This window comes from Sycon ciliatum, chromosome 10, assembly GCF_964019385.1.
Source record: "Sycon ciliatum chromosome 10, ocSycCili1.1, whole genome shotgun sequence".
Taxonomy (NCBI): Eukaryota; Metazoa; Porifera; class Calcarea; order Leucosolenida; family Sycettidae; genus Sycon; species Sycon ciliatum.
The window spans coordinates 6,644,779-6,671,935 of NC_088652.1; the positions used below are offsets into that span (position 1 = coordinate 6,644,779).

At 46.2% G+C, this 27,157-nt stretch overlaps 1 protein-coding gene across 2 annotated transcripts; it reads right to left on the reverse strand.

Annotated features, from left to right (window-relative positions):
• Positions 1 to 2,563: 2,563 nt before the first annotated feature.
• On the reverse strand, positions 2,564 to 19,189 carry LOC135825847 (uncharacterized). Of its 2 annotated transcripts, XM_065338478.1 has the most exons (5): positions 18,701 to 19,188; positions 10,221 to 10,496; positions 5,862 to 6,146; positions 5,266 to 5,433; positions 2,564 to 3,990 (listed from the first exon to the last, which is right to left on the reverse strand). In XM_065338478.1, the coding sequence occupies exons 1-5, from the start codon at positions 18,738 to 18,740 to the stop codon at positions 3,737 to 3,739; spliced, it is 1,023 nt and encodes a 340-aa protein (XP_065194550.1). In that variant the 5' UTR covers positions 18,741 to 19,188; the 3' UTR covers positions 2,564 to 3,736. The 2 variants fall into 2 exon arrangements, with proteins under 2 accessions (XP_065194550.1, XP_065194551.1); XM_065338479.1 differs by lacking the exon at positions 5,862 to 6,146 and having other exon boundaries at positions 18,701 to 19,189.
• Positions 19,190 to 27,157: the final 7,968 nt, after the last annotated feature.

Sequence of the window (27,157 nt, forward strand, 5' to 3'; positions counted from 1 at the left end):
ATCGAACGACATCAATGCTGTCCTACACAAATGCTGTCCAAACATCAGCGGCCATTCCTTACGCGCCGGGGGAGCAACACACACGGCAGATCGAGGCGCCCCAGAGTATGCACCGACGGCTGCAGGCTGCTGGTCCAGCGGGGCATATCATACGTACATTCGCAGGCCCGCAGGCATGCCACAGCACTACTAGAGCCTGCGTGTCGCAAGCCACTCGGTACCTTTATTGGAGGCACGGGTGCTGCCGATGGGCGCCGCATAGTGCACGCACATCGGCACCATTGAACTATTCATGTGTACTAAGATTTAGTGTTCCGCTGCCATAGCAACCTAGTAGTACACGTAGCCGTTCCGACGGCGCACGACCCCGCGGGTCTCTTCTGCTGCCCTTGCCTCTCTGATGCGTGATATGTGTACATCATTTATAACCATGACCTCATACTGAGTACATGTACGTCATACTGGATTACCGATCACAGGCTCATGATTATTCATGCTGGAATAAACGCTTGCGACACCCCACAGGCTCGTCTCTCTTGTGTGCCATGAGGGTTAATTGTTGGTTTGCGTTGCGCAAACCGTAGTTAGCCTACAAGTCACAGAGCCGCATCTCCCGCATGGAGATGCCGTCCGCAGACACGCCAAAACCGGCTCAGTCTCATACGAGTTCCGCTAAAGTCGTACGCACTGCCGGGCTCCCGCGCGGGGCCCCACGCAAGCATTCGCAACCGCGATGCGCGTACGGCATGCCGTATAAGCCACCTATCCGCCTTGGGTGCAAGCTGCTCCAAGGCCACCCTCGCAAGGCAGGAACACGTAAAGACATTCACCAGTTGTTTGTTGTGCCTGCCCGCCGCAGAAATTGTTTCCCACCCTCCCGCACCGTTTAAAAGGCAGAAGGCACGGGTGCTGCCGATGGGCGCCGCATAGTGCACGCACATCAGCACCATTGAACTATTCATGTGTACTAAGATTTAGTGTTCCGCTGCCATAGCAACCTAGTAGTAAACGTAGCCGTTCCGACGGCGCACGACCCCGCTGGTCGCTTCTGCTATCCTTGCATCTCTGATACGTGATATGTGTACATCATTTATAATCATGACCTCATACTGAGTCCATGTACGTCATACTTGATTACGGATCACAGGCTCAGGATTATTCATGCTGGAATAAACGCTTGCGACACCCCACAGGCTCGTCTCTCTTGTGTGGCATGAGGGTTAAGCATATATTCCACCTCGGCCATTTAGCAATGAAATTTATACGCCTATATTTCCCTTCTGTAGCACGAATACAAGAGCAAGCTGTTGAAAAAGGTTTTGTAGATTTGGTGACTATTCTGACAGGAGAGACCTGTGCACAAGAGGACAGCAAGACCTGATAGGACGCACTGGGCTTGTAAAACGGGGCTATCCGGTGAGAGACAGATGCAGGATGGGTTCTAGTGTGTATCAGCGGTTATTTGCAAGCCGAGCGCCATATGAACAATAATACTGGTACTGTTATCTGATGTCTGGTGTTTGTCTTCCGATACGTCTACTAGGGCTATCGTGAACAACTACACGGGACAATAGTGCAGGTAGGCTTGCTTTGGGATGTAGATCGACATTTTAAAGCCCGCGCAAAATCTTTTGAAGCGAACCATTGTATTGGCATGCCCCTCAATATTGGCCCACTATGGGCACGATGTATGGGTTTACAAACTTGCCACGGCACAGCGTAGAAGAACAAGCTCTATCAAGCCAACATTACCTCACCTAAGAAGAGTTCTTGGGGCAGCACTACTTAGCCACGCTAGCATCCCGGAAGACGAGGGCAATCATCCCTTGACGCCACAAATGATCGTCTTGAAAATAGCAAAATTACAAGCGCTGATAAAACAGCGAGCTACGTCCTCAATTAGCAAACACTATGCACCGAGAGATAGAAAAACACCTCTTCTAGCACTGACGAAATGTCCCCCATCATCCTTTTGGGGTTGTGGTTGTGGTTTGGAGTGACCAGTGATCACTGCTATCTGTTTTATCACACTTATCAATCGTCTAGGCGTCGCGACATCGTGAAATATAAGAATAATAAAAATAAAAATAAAAGGTTTGTGTGGTTCGCTGTTTTTTACCTACAATCATTATTGAATATCCATATCATGTCGACACATTTACCTGCTGGATGCTAGTCGGATGGGTGCCATTCTCCAGCCTTCGACCGAGTGCTGCTGGATATGGCATGAATTCCTGGAAATGATCCTGATAACTCAAAGCCGAAACAATCTACATTTTGAATGGTGGGCAAAGAAGACTCGCACTTCTCACATACAGCTCTGGGCCAGTGGTATTTCGTGGGAGTTCATGCAAGACACATGCTCCCTTGGAAAGTGGTCCTCACATTTTCCTGAGTACAAAATCCCGATACTATACATTGTAATTTGATAACACTAGCTGGGTCAGATAAGGGCGAGGGAACCAGAGATAATTACCCCGAACACGTTCTCAATATTCATACCATACACGTCACTAGTACCACTACTGTTATGCACATGTTTTTAAAACAATCCATGACCACAGTGAACGGATATACTGATTATGCATGCGAAATTTAGAGAGAAGTGCTACCAAACAGAAACAAAGTGTGAATAAAATTCTAGCGGCTTTTGAATCATAAACATAAGCAAAAAATATACACCTGCTGCAAGTTTATAACGAACGAGCTGCAATTTGCTGCTATGCAATGGATTTACTGACAGGAATTAAATGCATAGGTGGGATATATAATGTCAATGGTAATTCTTCCAGTGATATAGATATTGAGATTCGGTTACGAATCACCGTGAACATACATGTATAGCAAATTACTTCAAAAATCTCGCTCCGAACCGTTTAGCACTAAACCTACTTGTGAAAGTTACAAATGATATCAATACTGATCCGTGACATCAGGACACAAGAGCTGCAATGAATATTTGAGAGTATATCAGTAATAAATGCATGCGCTACTGGAGTTAGAGGCAGTGAGATATGAAGAAAAAAACTCAGAAAGACTGCAACATATGGCGTGTTTGCCGTGAAAAAGTATACCATGATACAGTTTTGTGTAAAGAGAAAAAGGTCCTATAAGTTACTAGTTATAATTAACTGTCCACCAAGGTAACGAATTAATAATTATAACATCAGATAGTGAGACAACAAGGCACAAGACTGACAAGTATATTGAAACATTCTAAGACATGACACTGACCTGACACCTCACCTGGCTGTATATTATATTTTTACCTTTGTTTGTTTGTTTGTTTGTTTCTTTTATTTGAATTCATTTAGAGCACAGGCAATTCTGCCTTCTCACCAGAGGAAAAACCTCCGGTTTCTGCTAAGAACGAATATAATATTATGAGAGAAGGAAATATTAAAAAGAATCATAACAATCATGCTAATTCCAAAGCACAAAGTTTGTATATAATTCAAATGGGTGTGTGTATGTGTAAGCATGCAGTGAAGAAAACACCGAGAAAACATGCAGTAATGTGTAGGGATGCTGAGCAAGGTGGTTACAAATTACAATTAATTCTGTTCAGAGCCAGTTTTGTGGACTGTTAGTCATAGCTAGTAACTGTCCCTTTCTCTTTAAATATTACTATTGGCTCAACAACAGAGTTAAATGCTACTGTATCATTTGCATTTCGTTGAGGATATGTATCGTTTGGTAAAAATTAAAATTCCTGGGCTGTGAAAAACATTTGGCGTTATTGGACGCTGACATAAGTATGCTCTTCTTCTGTGGCCGGTCCCCCTTCCTCTGCACGCCCAGCTCCGCATCCGGCACGAAGAACATCATTCTCGCGCAAATCCACACAGCCATATGCATCATTCCTAGCCAGGATCCAGCTCTCGTACGCCTCATTGGGATCCATACTAGTGCACGTGTTCTGAACCAAATCAAGTTCATCATCATGGGAAACAGATTGAGTTCTTACGTCCAGTTGGCAGGTAGTCAGCACTGAAAGAGGAAAACATAATATTGTCAGAACGATGGATACGTGGATGAGATACCAACTATGAACTTTGTGTCACCTTTAGGTAATGCAAATAGAGTTGCATGTTTTCACTCCCGTTGTACGGTTAACCTCAACTTTCTGAAAATCATGCACACTTCCGAATGTATATGTGTGTAAGATGAAGGGCAGGTCTATAGTGCTAAATATGGACTTCTGGGGGTGCGATTGAGTTCTACAAGCACACGTGATGCCCAGTTGCCAGCGGTAAACAATATATCAGCACACGAAGCACAGAAGCCATATACTGTTTTCGACCAGGCCTTTCATTCCATTACTCTTCAGGTCGAATACAATGATGATTGACAAGGTAGTAAGCAAGTACTTATAACCGGCACTTTTGGCGGGCAGAGCATTGACAAAAATAGCACTTGAAAAATAGCGCTAGTGGCACCCACTCTCACTTTACCATTCAAGCGAGTGCGCGCAACAAATCCCACCTTGTTGTGCTGGAGGCAATGTACATTGCCAAGCTGAAGCCTGAACTGTGCGTGCAAAAGAAGTATGTGCGAAAGTTGTCACTGTTTTGACATTGTAGTACCGTAGTCCCCACTGTTGTCTGATACTGGTAATATTCATTGTCACACTGTGTACTTGGTGCCACTAGCGCTATCTTTAAAGTGCTATTTGGTCTATGCTCTGCCCGCTAAATATGCTGTTGGCGCCGCAAGCGCTATTTTTCTAGTGCTATTTTTGTCAATGCCTTGCTCGCCAAAAGTGCCGGTTATAAGTACTTGCTTACTACCTTGTCAATCATCATTGTATTCGACCTGAAGAGTAATGGAATGAAAGGCCTAGTCGAAATAATTGTATGTCTTCTGTTCTCCGTGTGCTGATTTGCTTTCGTCCAACCAAAAATCTATTTACGCAATATATCGCGAGACATTGTTTTCACGATCGATGATGTATATGAAGTTTATGATGGTATCTGCCCATGATGGACAATGCACTGAGGCCTGTAGGAATGCATGTATTATTGTTCCACACAGGAATTTTGAGTTAGAGAGGCCAGATTGAACGGTAACGTTATCATTTTTCGATGGTAAAGTATTTCTAAGAAACGTGTCCAGAACATCACTCTTGGAATTGTAAGATGAATGCTGTAGTATCATTCGGTAAAGTTTTGAAACCTCTGAATGTATCAATTTCGCTTTTTTCCAGAAAAGAAGGAAAAGGAACCCTATTACTATTCAGAAGCTCCAAATTTGGACGTTACGTACCAGAATCAGGTTTCGCGGGTGTCAACTTTAATTTCCATAGCAGGAAAACCGTCGCAGCCAGCACCAGCAGTCCTGCGCCAGACCCTCCCGCAATTATCGCTGCAGATTTGGAGCCGCTTGCGCTGGCTTGGTAGCCACTGGTTGCGTCGACTTGATCAGTTGTTGGTGCTATGAAAGAAGGGAAAACATCACCAAGAACAGATTCTGGACAACATGTAATCTTATAAGTATTTTTGGTGCGAGGAACCATATAGTTTTCTGGTGAAATGTAGATGTAGGTGACCAATTTTATCTTAACATACAGTGACTATTATTCTAGTACCTTTTTAGTGGACAGATTTCCCTAACGGAATTACCGAAATTACATTTCCACCGAACATAACGTGTTATAGAGTAACCATAAAATCCAATCTGTTACAGGTAGAATCATAAAGAGAAGTTGACTCAATTGAAATATGTGAACAGCAAGACGTATGGAGGAGGAGAACCGGTAACGTTCTTGGGTTTTGAACGATTCGAACGAAACGTTCCACCATCTATTGATATTTGAAATTCATGCCAACTCGAGGCTACACATGTGCAACAAATGTGCCAACCTTGATGCAAAGTGGTGATGCGAGTGGAGGTCGACTGATCACTGTCTCCATATGCATTGCTTACATAGGTGGTGACATTATAGGTCATGCCTGGTGTCAAGCCGATCAAGGTAACATTTTCAGACGCATTGCACACTGGTATCGATGTCATATTCCCAGACAGATCATTAGCAGGCCTTCCATGCACACAATACCGGAGTATCGGAAGGTTGTTTCCTTCTGTTCGGCCTATAAAGACACTGATGGTAGTACTTGAGAGGACGTAATTGTCAGGCGATTTTGGCGCTAATGGAAACATATTCAGATCAAGTGTAACGTATCAGGAGATTGTTCATACGTAACATAGTATTTGCCGTCAGCAAAAGTCTGTTAATATGTCAATGCATTTTTGTGGAGAAGGAAACATCGCGTGGGATAAGAGGCAAGAAGTGTTGTTTTCATTTCTTCACTTTGAACATCCGTCCATTTACCAGATGAATTGGGCACATTCTGTAAACAGTTCGCCAAGAATAGTCAAGCTACGCCGTCGTCGGATGCAGATTATCGTGATCTCGCCATGCCTTCTTCTTCGGAAACATTTGCCATCCGCCCTCTGTCTATCGTAGAAGTATTCAAGGCACTGTCGACCCTAAGTGTGCGAAAGTCTACAGCTGGCAGTCTTCCTAACAGGATCCTACGAGAGACAGCAGAAGTGCTCGCCCAATCCCTCACTGCTCTCTTTAACCGCTGCACCACTTACCGATCCCAACCCCTTGAGTGGAAAGTTGCAATTTTTACCCCAATTTGGAAGGGTTAAGGGAAGTCGCCTGCTAACTACCGGCCAATATCTCTGCTGAGTGGTGTGGCAAAATGCTACGAAGTGTTAATCAGCCGCCAGGTGTACGCGTTTGTAGCGAAACACAAACCACTGTCGCCGAAACAGTTCGGGTTTCGCCACCACCGAAGCACGGTTGACCAACTTGTGTATGTCACATCAACTGTCAGCTCTGCATTTGATACCCGGGCCCAGTGTGATGCCGTCTTTCTCGATTTCTCGAAGGCATTTGATAGTACCAGCCATCGCCTCCTAGCCTCATGTCTGTCCGGTTGAAATGCACTTGACTTATTCGCGTGGCTGATGGACTTCCTGGAAGGCCGATCGATGTCTGTGCTGGTCGGCCCTGAATTATCAACCCATATGTCGCTCACCGCTGGTGTGCCACAAGGCTCCCACCTAGGCCCTCTATTGTTCAAACTTTCTATCAACTCCCTTCCCAGCATTCCCAAATCCAGCGATCTGACCCTGTTTACGGATGATTCCAACATGGTCTGCGTTTCTCCGCCTACTGTCGTACCCGCCGCGCACACTGCCTCCCTGCAACTAGACCTTGACAGATGTGTGAACTGGTCCCATAAAGCTGAAGCAGTTTTCAATGCTAACAAATGTGTCCATGTTCCATTTTGCAAACCTAAATCAAACCCACCTGATCCCAGGACCGTCACCATGGCCGATACGTCACTGACCCAGCCCTCTTCCCACCGCCATCTGGGCATCATCCTCACTAATTCACTCAATCTGTCCCCCATATTCAACACATCACACGCAAATTTCGAGGTCGGGTTTTTCTTTTAAACCACATGTCCAACTTCCTTCCTTTTCCTGCTGTGAATCTTTTGTATAAATATTATGTTCGTCCCCTCCTTGAATATGCTGTTCCCGTTTGGATGTTTTCCGTTTCAGCCACCATGTCCACAACCCTTGATAAACTGCAGGCTACTGCTGCTCGAGCATACATAAATAGTAAACTCAAGCGTCGGCCTGACTGGACGACTTCCAAAGAAGACCTCAATGTTCTGTCCTCTTGGGGATCTTTAGCATGGCGACGGCAGATTCTTGGCCTTGTCTATTTCCACCATGTGTTCTCCCAATATCCCTCCTTGTTGTCTCACTTCTAGCTACCCTCTTCCCAAAGCAGTCGTCACCCTTCGTCCATAATTCTTCCTAAAGCTGGCACCTACTTTCGTAAATCAACCCTTTTTTCTTTGAGTGTTGCCTGGAATATACTTCCTGAAGATATTCGGTCACTCTCTACAACAGCGAAATTTAGTATTGCTGTGCGGCGGTATCATTCGCAATCTATGTTTTCTTTGAAATTTATTCCTGACTTTTGCGTCTAGGGTAACCACATCTGTGATAGTTTCAATAGTTTGTGTATATGTCAGTTATAGTAGTCCGCAATGCAGCTTCTCACTATGATAAGCATGCAATTGTAATGGGTAGCCGAGTGGTAGGTGCGGTGAAATCAACAAGAATTACTTTTATTCTACTTCTTTCAGGTACACACCTGAGATATAATTATTAGTGAAAGAAGAAGCGGCAAAATAACTGACTTTCTCTCCGGTGCACACCTGGAGGTTGAATAGCTCGTTATTATCAAAATCACATCTTCTTCGAGTTAGCTTTCGTTGCTATCTAATCTAATCTAATTAAAACAGAAAGGCGCAGCTGCTTTTTTGCAGCAGACGCCGTACGCTTATATGCGGAGATACACTAAAATTAATATACATCAGGCAAAGCTCCGTATTAGTTCCGTACTGCTTCCGTATTGGTCTGGCAAGGATACTACACCCTCCCTTCCTACAGATAATCACGCCCTCGTGATTTTCAAAAAATTAGTGAAGAGTTTCGAACACAGCGTCAACCGGAAGATGGCAAATAATATATCGGAAATGATAACGTTTAGAGTAGACAGAAGAAATGAACTGATAACAAATCATAAAGTAGAAGCACACCAGGTTCACACGATCTCTCGGGGTAAAAAGGGGAAAGAACCGTCCTCCAAATAGGACCTGAGAAACTACAGCACTCTTGCTGCACAACGCTGGCACAACCCGCCAGGAACATCGCAGTTCAAAAACCGAACTGAATACACTATAACTATAAGGGGCGTTGTCACACACATTGTCCCACGTTAGCTGGGTAAGCCGTGGCTCACCATGATCAGACGCCTACCAAACTAAACTGGATTCGCACACTCGCATAAAGGAAGACTGAAAAGAACAGGGAGACTGAAGGAAGAGAGGAAAGAAAATGCCATGCCTAGAATCAGCGTTAGTAACCACGGCGGCGGCTGAAGCTACGGCCGAGGGCAAGCCAGGTTATATCTTCATCTTGGTTGAGCCGGTCACTCAGAGCGGCTAGCTCGGCGTCAGACAAATGACCTCCCTCCTCGTCTTGAATCGTGGTCTTCACATTGTCGATAGCATTGCTTTGCGCGACGTAAAGAGTGATGGTATAGCCAGGAAGAGTGTTGACGAAAATCTGCTGGTCTTGGGGAATACCCTCCTTGTCTTGGGTACCAGCCTGCCTGTTGTCGTCCTTATCAGCTTCGCCATCACCACCGGTAGTATACATGTACGTAGCGGGTCGCTTGGAATCGCCATCGGAGTCTCCAGTGAGTACCGTGCGGAGAGAAGGGTGATCCACGCTAGCACCCTGACTGTGCTGCAGGCTAAAAAGCAGGGCAAGCAGGGCAAGGCCCAGTAAGGCAAAAAACATGATTCTCATCTTGATTCGTCGCATGGAGCTGCAGCGGGTTGAGCCATGGGGGTCTGGGGTCGAATCCCGTTGTTTTATTTTACAAAAACACACCGCTGCCACCAATGTAATGGGTAGCCGAGTGGTAGGCGCGGTGAAATCAACAAGAATTACTTTTATTCTACTTCTTTCAGGTACACACCTGGTATATAATTATTAAAGAAAGAAGAAGCGGCAAAATAACTGACTTTCTCTCCGGTGCACACCTGGAGGTTGAATAGCTCGTTATTATCAAAATCACATCTTCTTCGAGTTAGCTTTCGTTGCTATCTAATCTAATCTAATTAAAACAGAAAGGCGCAGCTGCTTTTATGCAGCAGACGCCGTACGCTTATATGCGGAGATACACTAAAATTAAAATACATCAGGCAAAGCTCCGTATTAGTTCCGTACTGCTTCCGTATTGGTCGGGCAGGGATACTACACAATGTACTACCTGAAGTACTGAATTTATTTGTTTTGTACAAATGTATCTTCTACCTCTTCTCCCTTACGAACATACTTTCTCATTTTCCATACTTACTTAGGAGACTCCCTTCGATAGGCATCTATTTGTCTCTGGAGGATCCGTGAAATAAAAATCAATCAATCAATCAATCAAACATGGGTAACTAAGTCCTTAATTGATTCAGCAATGAATGTCCTGATAATCATGCCATTGACACAGGAACGTCATTTGCGGAATGAGACCATGCAAAGGAATGTGCGAGGTACCATAAGAGTCACACAAAATTCTTCACCCCCTGTTTGTGGTCGGTTTTTGATGTAACTGTATTCCTTACCTTTAGGCAATGTTCCAATATTGACTTCAGGGGACATGCTACTATTGTTTCCGATCGTGGTTTTGGAGAATGCTCTGACCCTGTACAGAGTATTGTGAGCCAGGCCTGACAAAACGGTTGACTCCTTGTTTGTACAAACTACAGTGGACGCTGCCGCAGTGCCATACTTCTCGTACACAAAGCAGAATTCTGACACCCAATCTCGTAGTATCTGTGGCTGCAATATGCGTGCAGATATTTCAGTGTCCGTAGAGTTGACAGCTATGCCTGAGGGCGCTATAGAGCAAAGAACACAGTGAGGCACGCACAGGATGTCAGTGAACAATACATGTACATGTACATGTACATGGTCTTTCCCTTGTCGAATGATGCCTTTATAACAACGTGTTTCTGGCCGCGATGCTGAGACCTCAGCAGGCAGATCAATCAATGCCCCACCATCACAGCTGCGTCTCGGTGCAGCCCATAGTCAGCAGTTGTCATGTTCGTCCTTGTCTCCGGACCATTGTCTTTCATTATTATTCACGAGTTGGGTATGTGAACATAGTAAAACAACTGTAAATAAAGAAAAACAGGAATAGTTGCACAATTTCGCTCGCTCGCAGCCCCAGGCAGCATATTATGCGTATGTCTCGGGCTTGAGAAGTCGCTGGGCTTTCCTATGCCGCGTTCAGTCTATTTCTCCGTCCCAGTTCCAGCCACTGGAGGACGTGATAACCACGAAGCTTATACCAGCACTGACGGGTCGGCCACCGCCTGGCACAGTGTTGAGGGAAGTACTAGCAATGCCCTGTCTGATTTGCATCCGGCTGGAGAAGGCGAAGAGGAAGAAGGAAGTGCGTCATAGCCAGGCGGAGTTGGCACGGCGTATCAGCAATGATGCATCGGACGCCTTGCGACACACCATTGTCCTCGCCCGTGAACCTGGCGCCTCGAGTTGGCTGACTTGCCGTCCATTGAAAAAGTATGGCTTTTCACTGAGCAAAGCTGAGTTCATGGACGGCTCCGTTATGGTTGGATGCCGCCGAGGTTACCAACTAATTGCTTTTGTGGACGGGACAATGGTATTGACCATGCCTTGTCATGTCTTCTTTGTGGGTTTACCATTATCCGCCATAATGAGATCCGGAATGTGACAGCCTCTCTCCTTCAAGAAACCTGTCACAATGTCTCCATTGAGCCACTGCTGCAGCCACTCACTGGAGAGAGAATGAGATACAGGTCTGCTATTGTGGAGGAGCATGCGTGGCTTGATGTAGCGGTCAGTGGTTTGTGGGGCAGTCGTTTTGAGCGTACTTTACTTGATATACGGGTTTTTAATCCTCATGCACGCTCAAATCGATCTGCACCACACACCACTGTCTATCGGCGCCATGCAAAAGAAAAGCGACGATGTTATGAAGAGAGAGTGAGAGAGGTGAAACCATGCGACGTTAATGCCTGTTGTGCTGTCTGCAAGTGGTGGCATGGGAAGAGCGGCGACATCACTCTATCGCCGAATCGCGTTATTGAGAGCGGAAAGGAGGAAGGAGCAGTACTCCCACGTAATATCTTACATCAGATGCCGTATCTCATTTGCCCTGTTGCGATCATGAATCATGTGTTTGCGGGGTCTTTTCCGTGAGCGATCGGTTCGGCATCCGGAGTCTGCTGAGCTGGTTGTTGCTGAGGCCCAGGTTGCTCGCATGTGAGAATCTATAAATTGCAGCAGATTATTTTTATTATAAATACTGGACATGGATATTGAATTAAACTGTACTCAGCGACTTTTTACATTTTACAGGCTACGTTTTATTACTATTATTATTATTATTATTATTTGAAACTCGGGTATTGAGCCAATAATAAAAGTAGAAAGGAAAAGGACATATGGAAACGAGTTAAGAGTAACTCTCCACCACTGTAACTAGATACTACATACAGTCAGAAAGTGCGCTAACCGACAGCCTTCCAACAATTCGTTCTCGCAAAGCTTCCCCCTTCTTAACTTATCTTTGATATTTTTGACCCACCCAAGTTGGGTGGTGTGCTGCTTTGCTGCTTCGAATTGTAGTAAGACCGCTTTGTCAAACCGCCTACTGGTCTCGTCATCGTCCAGTGACAATCGACATTCTTTGTTCCGTTGGGACTGTAGCTTGTGCTCGTTTTCGTTGCGCTTGCCTTCCCCCTCTTTGGTCTTTCCATAACCTTGAACCTTCCAAGTTGGAAGGCTGTCGGTTAGCGCTACGGAGATGTGTTGAAGCTAGGTGTCAGGACGTCGAATGTCTCAGTACTCTGTCAGTTTTGTGCCTAGTTGTTGCACTTTCTGACTGTATATAGCATCTAGTTACAGTGGTGGAGAGTTACTCTTAACTCGTTTCCATATGTCCTTTTCCTTTCTACTATTATTATACAATATTCTTTTATTCCACGATGGCGTGACGCCAATAAGGATGATTAATAAGTGCGATAGAACTGGTACTAGCCAGAAACAGCTAGATGGAAATTAACCGGGAGGCAAGAAGCAATGGATCATGAAAAACAAGCGGGGGCAATAATGTTAGCAGGGGTGATCGAGATAGTTAAGTACACGTTCGAGATATCAGAAACCAGGGGGATGCGCGGAGCAGGAGCAGGTACTGCTCAAAAGAAGACTGGATGCATTGTTTCGGAAAGAATTTCTACGAGGTTGGGTTGTGATGTCGATAGGGAGTGAGTTGTAGAGGGTGAAGGCACTGTTGATGGGGGAGTCTCGGTGCCTGTTCGTGTGTGCGTGTCCGATGGAGTAGGTCCTTGTCTGTCGAAGGGTGTATGGTTGGTGTTGACGTTGTGGTGCAAGATGTGGTTGTTGCAGGTGTGGTGGGGAGGTTTGGTGGTGGATGTCCCATGCTAGTAGGGCTTGTTTAACAAGGAGTCGTGAGCTAAGGGTGGGGAGCTTTGCGTGATGGAGGAGGGAGCTGTGGTGAACTGGTGCAAAGAGGGGAATCCGAAGGCAGATGCGTATAGCACGGCGTTGAATTCTCTCCAGTGTGTCCCGCTGTTGCTGTGTGGTGTTCGAGAGGGCAAGGCTGCCATATTCGAGAACGGGTCGGATGTAGGTTGTGTATATTAACAATAGGCTGGAAGCGTTCATTGTGCCACGTGTCTTGTGGAGTTGGTGTAGTAGTTTTTTGGCTTTGTTGGTGGTTTCTATGATGTGTTGGGTCCATCGCAAATCGTCTTGGAGTGTAACACCAAGGTGCCTATGTTGGTGGACCTGCTGCAGCCGAGTCGAGTGGAGCGTGATGTGGATGGTGTGTTGGGGTTGGAAGGAAAGGACGACGGTTTTCGTGCTGTTGACGAGGAGATGCGAATCCTTCAACCATCATCCTGCTGCGTCCACGGCACGTTGGAGAAATGGAGCTGACAAATCCCTCGTGTAATGCGTCGCGATGAGTGCCGTGTCATCGGCAAACTGGCTGCATTTAGTGTGAGAGTTTGTACATGCTGGGGGGAGGTCGATCGTGTACACCAGGAAAAGAAGAGGCCCCAGGACAGAGCCCTGGGGTACTCCAGCTGGAATGGATTTCCATGATGACAAAGCGGAGCCAACCTGTACGCGTTGTCGGCGGCGAGTCAGGTAGCTTGTGAGCCAGGTAAGGGCAATGCCACGGACACCAAGGTGCTCGAGTTTGGCCAGGAGGCCAGCATGCCAGACTCGGTCAAAAGCCTTTGATAAGTCAAAGAATCATGCTGACACTGCCTGACCGGAATCTCGGCTGGCGGAAATCTCATGCACTAGGCGGGAGAGCTGTAGTTCAGTAATATCCTTAGATCGAAATCCAGATTGGTCGGCCGGTAGGTGGGGCTCAATGTGGGTGTAGAGGCGTTGGTGAACAATCCTCTCCTGAACCTTGCTGACAACGCTTATGAGCGAGATTGGTCTATAATTGGTGACCTCTGCACGAGAGGCTTTCTTGTGTAGAGGACTGATAGTGGCGTCGCGCCAGTCCTGTGGCTGCTCGCCTCGCGAGAAAGACTCTTTGAAAAGTGTTGCGAGGGAGCACGATATTTCGTCTGCAGTGATCTTGAGCAATTTCGTCGGGATGCCATTGTACCCAGCCGACTTCCGGAAATCAAGAGCGGAAAGGAGTTTTCTGACCTTCTCCTGGGTGGTGATGATTTCCTTCAGTTCGCTTCCGATGATGCGCGACACGCCAATCTCTGGCACGGCTTCAGTTGGTCCGGAGACGGACTTCTGGCTTTCCGAAATGAAAAAATTGTTAAACGTTTCCGCCTTTTCTCCATCTGATCTAGCCACTGTTTCGTTCGCTGAAATAGGTGGAAGCTCCTTTTTCGGGGACGACCGCAGTGATTTCATTAACTTGTACAGGTTTCGCTGTGGGACACCAGTTACGTCGCCTTGCGTGGTAGTGGATACGAAGGCGGATTTAGCTTCTCTCAGTAGTGTTGTGGTCCTATTGCGTTGAGTAACGAATGTGAGCCAGTTCTCGGCGCTGCGATTTCTGAGATACTGACGGTAGAGCTGATGCTTGAGTTTAATGCTGCAAAGAAGCTGTTGAGTCATCCATGGTCGCCGACCTGGGCATGTCTGGTGTGTACGTCGTGGTGCGAAGTTAGTACAGTACAAGTGTGCTGTATTGATAAGCGAGTCATGCCAATGCGACCAGAGGTCTGTCATTGATAACTGCGGGATTTCCTCAGCTGGTGGCAAAAGCTGCATTGAGCTCAGGGCTTCTTTCAGTGCGACTACGCGATCAGGGTCCCAGTTCCAGCGCCAAGCTTCGACGTTTTGTTGGGGTGTTGATGCTTGTGGTGGGCATGCAAGGGACACATGTCCTCCGACGAGTACATGATCTGACGCTCCGACAGGGGGATACGATGTGACAGATAGGTCTTCTTCTGGTACGTTGGAGATGACAACGTCGAGGCAGGACTTCAAGTTGCCTCTGGAAATACAGGTCGGAAAAGACACGTGCTGGTTTAATCCTGCAGTGTCTAGTAGGTAGCTCAGCAGGTCGCCAGCTCTATCAGTGATATCAGTGGGAAGCCATGAGGTGTGCTTTGCGTTCATATCTCCTACCAATAGAAACGGAGAGTTCATGTTGCAGAGACCTAGACAGGGCTCCAGTTGTTGGCAGAATGTGTACGGATCTGTGTTTGGAGGGCGGTAGGAGCATCCGACTGTAAGTGATACATTCGGTAGATCAAGTTCGAGCCAGAGTGATTCGAAGTTGCTCATCGTGATGTTTGTTTTGTGTTTGTGTGGGATGGATGAGTGAACATACACGGCGACTCCTCCGCCTCTACAGTGCTGCCGATCATGCCTATAAAGGTAGTAGTCGGGGAGTTCGTATAGAGAGTCTGGCTCTAGGGGGTTTGCCCAAGTTTCACATATGGCGATAAGACTGGGTCTCTTTTCTATGGCTACTTGCGCAATCTCGTCCATTTTGTTGAACAAGCTGCGAGCGTTGAAGCTCAGGAAATTGAACTTGCTTGTCCCGCAGAAAGAGCGATCGTATGAAAAAGATCTGATTGCGTAGCATTGTGGGGGAGAAAAGATTGTGCGTGAGGATTAAGCATGAGTATTGAAAGAAATGAAAGGACTAGCAAAGTAGTATAGTGACTTACTACTGGCATTGCGAGTCGATTCCTGTTGGCTTGTTCTTTTTCTTCGATTCGATGGAGAGGCCGCTAGCACCGTGATGCACTTCCTGGGGGCTGCTTTCTCTTCTTGCGATTCCGTGATCTCATGCCATTATCCTCAGGTCTGTCGGGGGTGACACTCGGGCGCAAACGCTTGGAGTTGCCCAAGTTGACTTCGCCTTCGCATGAATCGAAATTGCAGTCTTGAGCCGGTGGTCGGTGTTGATGGTGGACATTTGTGGTCTGGTTTGATGCTACTGCTTGCCCCAGCGGTTCATGATCTGAGGTGTTTGGCGTAGCACCAAAGTCTTCTGGCTCATATTATTATTGTTAACCTTTCCTTTTGATCTTGTCTGTTATTGTTGTGACCTTTCCACAATAATTGTGTTGCATTGTCAAAAAATAATAATAATAATAAATAAAAAAGGCACTTGTCAAAGTATCCGAACGTTTTCGGTCCCTTCTCATCAAGGATTATACAGGGAATGGCTCAAGTTGGAAAGACTAAAACTTATATAGCGTAAAGATATGAGATAACAACACTCGTGACAAGGTGAAAAAAGTATCAAGTTCAGCACGACACAAAACTCGAAGGAAATAATAATAGCGACAAGAACATATTGAGCAAATTAAGTTACATTGTTAACACCTCGACGAGGAGTAACACCAAACAATTGTAGCGACAACACATTTTCTTTCTGTACGCAAAGTTCAGGATCTAACTTACGGATATACAAAGCTTCTAACACAGCCAGATGCAACGCACATCTACCACGTGACAATATTTGGTCGTCCTCCAAAATGTGCTGTCCAGTCCATCGGTGGATCTTCCTCTTCCTGTGAAGATATCACTGCATGCCCGTCCTCCTCCGCGTGTATAGCGCAGGGTCCAGCTGAGAACAGCGTGAAAGATGGTGAAAGACCGACACGTAAACCACCGAAATTGACAAAGGATCTGTCTGCGTCGGGAAGGGTTACGCGAAGCCAAGTAAAAATACGGACTGGTGAGGACGCACGTACAACGACAACGGAAGTGACAACAACAGTCAATATTCGAAAACGTGGTAGACCGCGAAAACGAACATCAATATCGAACACCGGACAAGTTGGAGTAAGAAGATCAATAGAAATCCGCAATGGAGGAGACGTAGCTGAAAGGACACTGGGCATCGCGCACACAACGGCTAGTGTCAGAAAACGTGGGAGGCCGCGGAAAAGCAAAGAGACGGATAGTGGTGATGCAGCGAAGAGGCGAGATGACGGGACATTGGAGGAGACTACACCCAACGGAGCTAAGAATCGCACTTCGTCCATCAAGCAACATCTGTCAGCCCGTACCAATTGTCGTGAGTTGTACAGTGATAATGTGTTCTCAATATTGTCACGTGGTAGATGTGCGTTGCATCTGGCTGTGTTAGAAGCTTTGTATATCCGTAAGTTAGATCCTGAACTTTGCGTACAGAAAGAAAATGTGTTGTCGCTACAATTGTTTGGTGTTACTCCTCGTCGAGGTGTTAACAATGTAACTTAATTTGCTCAATATGTTCTTGTCGCTATTATTATTTCCTTCGAGTTTTGTGTCGTGCTGAACTTGATACTTTTTTCACCTTGTCACGAGTGTTGTTATCTCATATCTTTACGCTATATAAGTTTTAGTCTTTCCAACTTGAGCCATTCCCTGTATAATCCTTGATGAGAAGGGACCGAAAACGTTCGGATACTTTGACAAGTGCCTTATTTTGACTGGATGTGTGTTTGCGTGGATACTTACGACCCAACACGTACCTTCGTTATTAAAGTATTATCCGCCTCCGACTTCTTGTAAAAATAAATAAATAAATAAAAATAGTTGTACAAGTACTGACGATTTTGACTGTTTAAAAATAACTCGCCAAAGGGATTATGGGATTCTAGCCGAGACCCGAGCAGCCTTTAACAGTTTAGATTAATATTAATAGGAAAGATAAGGACGACGGAAGTACAAATTACGCATTAAAATCATTTATCACATGCCCAAGTCTCGTTCGTGCATAAAGAAAAGTAAATTATTGTGTCCAATTGCGATGGGAGCTCAGGACACCCAGTAACACCCATTAGACCCTAGCAGCAGATTAAGCGCTTGACGGAGAAACCCCATTAGCAGCATCCACGTACCCGTGCCACAAGCGCCTGACTACAAGTTCTCAACTTTCCTTTCAGCCTTTCTTCGATTTTCCATTAATTTCAGTGCTCCCGAACCTGGCCTTAAATCCCTCGATTCTGACCGCAAAGTGGTCTTTGGCTGCCCGAGCCATGTTCCCCTTGGAATAGAACTAAACTTAAAGTTATGAAAGAAGGAATGTACATCGATCACGGTCTTTGTAATATGGTATTAGTGATAATAATCATGGATTGGACTACATATGTGCTTTCAACTTTCAACAAAAGTGCTTACAACATTCTCTAAGCTGGCCTGCATTTACGCTCGAACTCACCTTTTGTCTCATATTTTGTCACCTTTTGTTACATTGGTCTGGGTGGCTACTTTCCAGCCCATAATTGCCATAGCTACCCAGGCCAATTATCTTTCTGCCTTCGCTCCATCTCTCTCTCTCTTTCTCTCTCAGTCTGTGTCCTCCATAATGTAGTCGTTGTAGTTCGTCTAAGTCTCCGTCTCTTCGTATTGATTTAATGTTTTCCCAACCACCAGTCCCCGTTGTGTCTGGGGGAGTTTGTTACTTTTGTGTGCAAATTAATTAATGTTGCATATTAGCCCCTTTACTACACAGGTAGGTGAATACAGCAGGGCTATTTGGTAAGTACATGTATAGGAGTAGCCTGATGGATGTCTAAAAGAATTTCTATTAGATCCCTACCATTTGGTGTATATCTTTGGCAATAGAAACTTAGCTTCATTGAGCAAGATTTGATTCCAAAGCTTTCCTTCTCTGGAGAATAATAGCCACATTCGTTTCGTCCACCTCCTCCTTGTAGTGGTGCAGTAATCCAAGAAACATTGTTTGCTGAGATTGGAACCGGTAGCGTCCATGTCCAGGTTTTGGATTGAGATGGTCGTTGAAGAGCAATCCACACATTGCATGTATTGGTTTTGCAGAAGTACGAGGAAGTCTTGCAGTTATCACTGGAAGAACTGTTGCACTGACCGTTTCGGGGTCCAAGCAGGTCACCTGCACACTCTCCATGATATCTATTCTGGATATTCGCCAGAATGCTACCTCTCCGGGCACACTCAGCAGACGCATCATTGTATGTCTTAGGTTTGGGAATATAAAGTGTCTCGAGTCTTCCCGATGCTTCTTGGCCATGTGAACATACGTACCAGTTATCTGCAGAATTGACAGTTTGTATTTAAAGCAAGCGCGGGGTATACAAACATTGATATAATGCAACAAACGAATACAACAAATTCACGAATATGTCCACAAAAGGTGGAGGCACCTCGAATAGACTGCTAAACACACCAATGTGCAGAGAAATGTAGGGAAAAGCGCCAAGACCAGGTGCAAAGGGAAGTTTCAGGCATTGCAGTGGTCACCAGCCAGGGGAAATTGGGACAGATTTTTTTAGAGATGCACTAGATACTGTACAACAAAACTATTCACCCCGTATTTTCGCAATCTATACCTTCGCATGCAGAGACGAAAATCCTCACTACCAAGTAGCCACTTCCTTTCATATATTACAGTGTATTAGTGTGCCAATGAAGACCATGGAAGACCTTTCCAGGTGCCGACAACAAGCAGCAGACAAGACAGACTGGAGGAAACTGTGCAGCTCGACACCCGGCGAGAAATCGGTATCAGCAGCTACTACACCTAGCTGATGATGCTCACAAGACAGAAGCGGAAAAAACACTGAATTTCTTTATTTAGTGCTCTACTACGCGAAATGTGCTATTATTATTATTATTATTATTATTATTATTAGTGTCATCCTAATAAAGTTATTATTATTATTATTATTATCTACCCAACGTTTTCCTTCCCTTCTCTTCAAGATAGTACAGGGAATGTTGGAAATTTGGAAAATATGTGACTACATAAATTTTGTAGAAAGGAAAGAAAGAAAAAAGACCATACCTCAACCTAATTAAGAAATGGTTAAAGTGGTAAAACCTCAAAAACAGAACCTGCAAGTTGTAGACAAACATGTTCAACACATCAGGAAATACTGGGCACACTTTCGTGAGGTGTGCCAGCAAACAACTGCAATGATAACACACTCTCCTTCTGTACACATAGTCATGGATCTAATTTCCGAATACACAGCGCATCTAACACAGAAATGTGTAATCTTCCACAAATTTGAATCGTAGATATATCTTCACTATACAACTTCATCTTCACTATACAACTTCCGACAACTAGCACTGCGCGACAAATTAATGATAATTGATGGACGACGTCCGACCTCCTCACTGAGTAATCTTCGACACTGTGTTCTCCATTGGGCTTGGTTGTTTGGCAGCTCTGGTTGACACCCCCAAGTGGACGACCTGATGCATGCACTCGTCCAGCACGACATACATGACGAAATTATCATTGAAGCTATATTCCCTGCTGATGCAATAACTAGCCTTGACTCGTCCATCCTTGAACACGGATTCTGTAATATAATATTCTGGCAGAGACCCAAACCAGCACATAGGTGGTATCGATGTGTTGATCAAGTCCACCTTTGCTTCTGATCATCTTTGTTTTGTTGTTGTTTGTTTTCTTTCTTTGAATTCGTTAAAACCAAATGGACAGAACTGTCCAGTGACAAAGGAGCGAATGATGAGCGTCATAATCACTATGCATCAAAAGCCCTCGGTGCAAAATGAGACAGACAATATTACAGGAGGGTTTGCACAACACTTGTACAGAAAGGGGAGTAGGAGAACAAAGGCGCGGCAGAAGTCGAAGCAAGAAAGCAATCAGCCCCAGAGATGTTTTTGTCAACCAAAAACAGAGAGAGCGAGCGAGAGAGAGAGAGAGATCCGAGAGAGAGAGAGAGAGAGAGAGAGAGAGGGGGGGGAGAGATAGGTGGGAGGGGGGGAGAGAGAAAGAGAGATAGAGAGGAGAGAGAGAGTGGAAAGAGAGAGAGACTCAGCAACACATGAGGGCTTAGACCTCTACGACAGGGCTTTATGTCTAACAACAACCGTACGAATTAACCAGCAGGTTGTCAGAGAAACAGGGAGAGAGACGAGCAGGCAGGCCAACAGACAGGCATATAATGAAAATATGGCGATAGTGATCCGTGTGACCTCAAAGGTTCATGCTGTGTGGAACAGCAGCAGTGCGAAAATGGGCCGGGTGCGGTGTGGCCCGTACCTCGCTGGGCAACGCATTCCAGAGCCTAGCTCCTTGGAAGGCAAGACAAATCTTACCCAGCGCAGTGCGGGTTGGCAGTGGTCTTAGACCCATAGATAATTGCAGCTGAGTAGGAGCGCCACTGGTTGGTAGCAGCAGCACTTGCAGTGTATGGCTAGCACGGGAGTATCGGCAGCGCCAAACCAGGAAGAAGAGCTTCTGGATGAAGATGTCCCGGACACGGTAGGCGCCGAGTTGGATTAGCAGATTTCTGGCAGAGGTGCGCGGCGATCATCCGTACACAGCTCAAGCCACACGATTCTACAGAACTTGGAGACGGTCCAGGTGCTTACCCGCCAGCGATGCTGAGAAGGCATTGGAGCCAAACGAGAAATCGGGCATGATCACAGACTTGAAGTATTGGATGCGGCTTTGCATGCTGAGGCAGCGGCGCATCCGCCACAGAACACCAACTTTCTTGTTGAGGCGGGCAACGCACCAATCCATCTGGGTGTTCCAAGACATGGCGGTGTCAATGTGAACTTCAAGGTCGCGAGCAGAAGAGACAGATGGCAGCTTGCAATAAAATTCAAAAACTGCGCTCAGGCCTTCAGTCACTTTTGCATCAACAGTCGCACAAAATATTATTGGTGGCGCAAGGAGAAGCTTGCCGTTTTGAGTGACAAGTGATCACCGTTGCTTTTCCTTGTCAGAGTCAACACTACACTTTGTTCTGCGGCCTTGGGAGTAGTGTTGGAGTAGAAATTGCTGAGGAGGTGTCGCGGAGGGGCGAGCTTTCCTGCGCAGGTATGACTTTGGCCATATTTCAGCATGGTCGAGTGGAAAAATTCAAAAAAGATTATTTCAAGAAAACCCCAAAAGGAAGATGGGGGACATGTCCTCAGCGCTAGAATAGGTGTTCTACTATCTGCCGGTGTATAGTTCTGGCCAATTGAGGACGTAGCTGGCTGTTTTGCCAGCGCTTGTAAATTGGCTATTTTCAAGACGATCATTTGTGGCGTCAGGGGGTGACGGACCTCGTCTTCTGCGATGCTGGCGTGGCTAAGCGGTACTACTCCAGGAACTCTTCTAAGGTGAGGCAATGTTGGCCTGATGGAGTTTTGTTCATAGCTTGTTCGTATACGCTGTGGCGTGACTCGTTTCTAGACCCATTAATAATGTGATATTTCGACCATTTTTGAGGGGTATGCAAATTTCAAGGTTCCCTTCAGAAACTTTTTCAAGGGCTTTGCACAATCGATCCACACCCCAAAGGGAACCTACCTGCAAATTTTGAGCGAAATCGGAGAGATCCACTTGCACACATACTTAGGTATTCTCAGACATGCTCTCTTAAGAATCACACCTCGCTGCTTCGGCCAGTCAGCAATGCATGTCACTGCTCTGGAGAGAGTTCCTGTTGTGTTGGGCGACTGCAGGTCAGTGCAATGGCATCTGCGAACTAGACGGGCTCAGCTTGCTGGGCAACAGATGGTATGTCCCGGGTGTAAAGGCTGAAAAGCAGTGGACCTAATACCGACCCCTGTGGTACTCCACAGGAGCAGGCTGCCACTGTGCTAAGCTGGGATCGCAGCTGGACAATCTGGCAGAGATCAGACAAGTATAACATGAGCCACTGGAGTGTTGTTCCAGTGATGCCCACACATACGAGATCTTTGACTAGTTGCTGGTGGCGAACCTTGTCGAACGCCTTCGACATATCCAGGAGGACCACACCCGTGAACATGCGGCAATCTTGAGGCAAGGATCCTGTTGACCATCAACACAAGGGCATCCTCCGTGGAATGTCCTGTCCGGAATTCAAACTGTGTGCTGGGCAGAACCAGCCATAACCAGAAAGGTGACAAGTGCCTTTTGCACCACTTTCTCCAGCAGCTTCGAGAGAATTGGGAGCAGGGACACAGGACGGAAATTGTTGGCGACAGATGGATCGCCAGCCTTTTGGAATGTGGTCACATACGCACGCTTAAGCGGGTGCAGTGCCAGAGGTCAGGGCCCCATTGAAAAGTGCTGCAACTGATGGTGCTAGCAGATCGGCACAGCACTTTAGAAGTAAGTCTGGGATGCCGTCGCTGCCTGTTGCTTTGCGCGGGTCGATTCGCTTCAAAAGCTAGTCAGCATTGCAGACCCGCAAAGGTTGGAATGAGGTCAGGGCAGACCAAGGCTCTGGACCCTGAGGCATAGAGAGCGCTGAAGGTCGATCACCATCAGAGACTACTGTAACGGTAGCCGAGTGGTAGGCGCGGTGAAATCAACAAGAATTACTTTTATTCTACTTCTTTCAGGTACACACCTGAGATATAATTATTAGTGAAAGAAGAAACGGCAAAATAACTGACTTTCTCTCCGGTGCACACCTGGAGGTTGAATAGCTCGTTATTATCAAAATCTCATCTTCACAGAAATGCGCAGCAGCTTTTATGCAGCAGACGCCGTACGCTTATATACGGAGATACACTAACTATACATCAGGCAAAGCTCCGTATTAGTTCCATACTACCTCCGTATTGGTCGGGCAGGGATACTACACTACCTTGCCAAACGTGGACGCAACATGTTCAATGTCACATGTCGGCTGGATTGATTGTCTCTTGCGTCCAGTCACAGTATTTAGGACTGCCCGTAACTTGCATGGGTTCTAGTAATTATCTTTGCACAGACTTTGGAAGTACAGGTTGCGTTTGCGCCTGTTTGTATTCGTAGTAACCGAGCGGGCACGTCTATATGCTGCGTGAGCTTCAGAGTTGGCTTTGCCAGCAACCCACTTTCGATGCAGGCGACGCTTCAGCTCGCTTATCTTGTATAGCTCTCTCTCAGACCATGGAGGATGGAGCTTGCCTGTCTTAATCTTGCATTGCTGCAATGGCGCATGTCTCTCGAGGACAGAAAGGAATCGTTGATGCCAGTGGTCCCACATGGCTTGCACAGGTGCTCTCTCATTTGTGCAATTGTTGATTTTGCTCCTGAATTGTCCTCCCTGTTGCTTTGCTACCGTCCTCCTCCTTCCTCCACCTTTTTTTCTTAATTGGCCTCATTATGGCATTCGCTTCCATGTAATTGGGCATTTAGCCTGTGTGTACTTGCGCGAATTCAAATAAAAATATACATACATACATACATATGTATGTATGTATGTACATACATACACACATACATACATACATACATACATACATCAGAGTCTGGTGGGTACACATGAAGTTCAGCAGCAGCTAGGTGAAGTCAGAAGGACGCCATGTCAATGTTACCTAAACGGCGACGCACACGTTGCTTGGGGATGTCTGGCCGGGCATGTCTTACGTTGAAGGTTCCTTCAACTCCAAAGTGGTCACTGAGTGTAAGCGGCAGGACTCGGCAATTATGCAAATATTTATCCTCTGTAGACAGTTTCAGGTCAATAGTAGTGCCAGCTGGACACCGAGGTGAGACTCGCGTAACGGAGTGGACGATATCAGTGAGGCCATATGCACCACAGAGATCCAGAAGGGGCTGGGCATGCTGTGGCTGGGAATGCGAGATATTGACAGTGAAGTCCCCCATCAATGTGACGGCTGAGGTAACCACAGCAGCTTGATGCAGCGATGCCTCAAGGGTGGATCAGTAGGAGACTGGCGCATCTGGTGGTCGGTATATGCCGCCAATTAAGTGATTGCCTGCCTTTCCATTTAGCTCAACCCAAACTACCTCCGCGTCCCCTTTGCTGAGATCCGGCCGTGGGTTGATGGGCAAGTAGGACCGGTAAAAAATACAGACGCCACCTTCTTTTCCCCCCTTTCGGTCATTCCTCACAAAACTGTATCCTTCAATGTTCAGTTCTCCATCAGCTATTGACGCGTCCAGCCATGTCTCCGCAATCCCAACAACATTCCATGTCCGTTGCCTGATCAGAGGGGACAGCGTGTCTATCTTGTAGCGCAGTCCGCAGATGTTAATATAAGGAATCCAGTGGTGGTATGTGTTGATTGAGATCGTAGCAGTATGTTAATAGATAAGGTAGCAGCATGAGGGTAGAACTCCCGCGCAACTGGATTTAGCTAGGTGAATGAGATTGTGACAATCTGTTAATACTGTTCAACTTAATAGATACGGTAGCAGCCTGAGGATAGAACTCCCGCGCAACTGGAGTTAGTAATCTAGATCAACTCCAGTCCGCGGGACATGAAACACTATGGGCTATGAGTTGGAGCGAGTTTGGTGATCAGTTCAGTGTACCGCCCATACTCCTGTACCCCATCGACCTCTGTCTCATCAATTCACGTGCCGAAACACTACATCAGGCCAAAGAACTGTCCCCAAACGTAGTTCAGTGTCACCAATGTGCCCCCGACCCCCATGAGTATTGCCCAGTGCCATTGTGCTCAATTTTTCAGAGTTTTGCCTACTCGATTTTTCTACATTTTGAGTGATTTGGTGTGGGAAAACCCCCGATATTGTATAACCCTTCCAGCCCCACTTGTGTAGCCTACGAATTCATTACAATTTTCAACTTCACCAAGTCATAACTTTGGTCTACTTCGCTTGATTTTCACAATCTAGGGTTCGTTAACAACTGGAAAGCTCATGGCAGGAGCAATGCCAGGCTCCATTAATAATGCATTATGACGCCGCCACAAATCAGGTGCGGTAACACAGCAAAGTCGTCTTCAAGCCTAAAATGCAAGCAAATTCATCCCATCAACACCATTCCACTCTCCTTCATAGCAGAACACTCAATTTTTTTCGAGGCGATTGAAACTTCAGCCGGCTACGTCATTATAATGTGCTCAGTGACAGTCGCTCAAACGAGTCAAAGAGTATACGATAAGGGAATTTCCCCAAAATGGCGAAAAGATCGATCAAAAATTTGAATTTGTCGAGGTAAGAATATCGAATACGGCGCGCAATATCACTGCAGTCCAATCTCGTAACTCTTCGGCGATTGTTGTAGTGTACAGCCTGGAGTTTTCGCTACCACGTTGACCCTTCGAATCTTGAATTCGCACAAGGAACGATGGAGTTGTGAAGGTTTTAGTCATCGATTATACATGATCGTTTACGGGATAATTCGATCGAAATCCGTATGGCGGACAAAACTTCGTTTTTCCGTAAAACTACGGACAAATACGGGTGGTTGGCAACACTGGTAGTTCTAGCGGGGGATTTCAACGGGCTGTGTTCAGATTAACTTGGCAGCGAAAAATCAAACCCTCCCATGGATAACCTTGAGTATCTTTGTGTTGTTGAAATTTTATTTTGAAATTTTATTTTGTATCGCAGACCAAACGGGCAATGGTGCCCTATATTATGATGGCGATAAAGTAACGGCCGAGAGCCAAGGATACAACAAGCAAGCCTCGACGAAAGAGAGAAAAACACAGAAAACACAGACTGCAAATACTCAAAAAGAAAAAAGAGAAAGGGCAAAAAAAAGAAAAAGAAAGAAGAAGAAAGCACAGTTGAGTCACAGTTGAGTCACGACTCCAAGTCCAAGCCTAGATGCTGGCTAACCATAAAAATAAACCTTTAAAAGTCTCTTGAATGATCTATGGCAGGCGAGGGACTTGAACTCTTGGGGCAGGGCGTTCCATAATTTAACAGCAGAAACGAGCGGCCGACAGTCACCAGAGACTCGCCTGGTGGCAGGGACAACATACGCATTTGGATCGTTGATCCGAGTGACGCCTTCAGTCTGGCGACGTAGGCGCTTGGACAGGAGATTACTAATTCTGGCGGTGTGGATACGAAGCATGAGGAGGCGGAGTTTACAGTGGGCGTTTTGGATGATGGGGATGAGGCCTAGACGGGTGTAGATGGGATCTGTGTGGGAGGGGAATGGCTGGTTGGCAACGCAGCGGATACATCGCTTGTCGAGGACCGAAAGCTGATGCCGTTGGTGCGCAGAGAGAACCGAGAAGAAGGCATTAGATCCATACAACATGTCCGGTAGTATTAACGATCTGTAAAATAGCAGGGCTTGTTGCTCAGTTAAGCAGGAGCGAATGGCTCGCAGCGCCGTCA

Coding starts and splice junctions, on each gene's coding strand:
- LOC135825847 (XM_065338478.1), bottom strand. CDS start 18,740: ATGAAGCTAAGTTTCTATTGCCAAAGATATACACCAAATG. Junction 6,147..10,220: donor TATTGGAACATTGCCTAAAG/GTAAGGAATACA, acceptor TGTTTCCATTAG/CGCCAAAATCGCCTGACAAT. Junction 3,991..5,265: donor ACCCGCGAAACCTGATTCTG/GTACGTAACGTC, acceptor TTCCTCTTTCAG/TGCTGACTACCTGCCAACTG.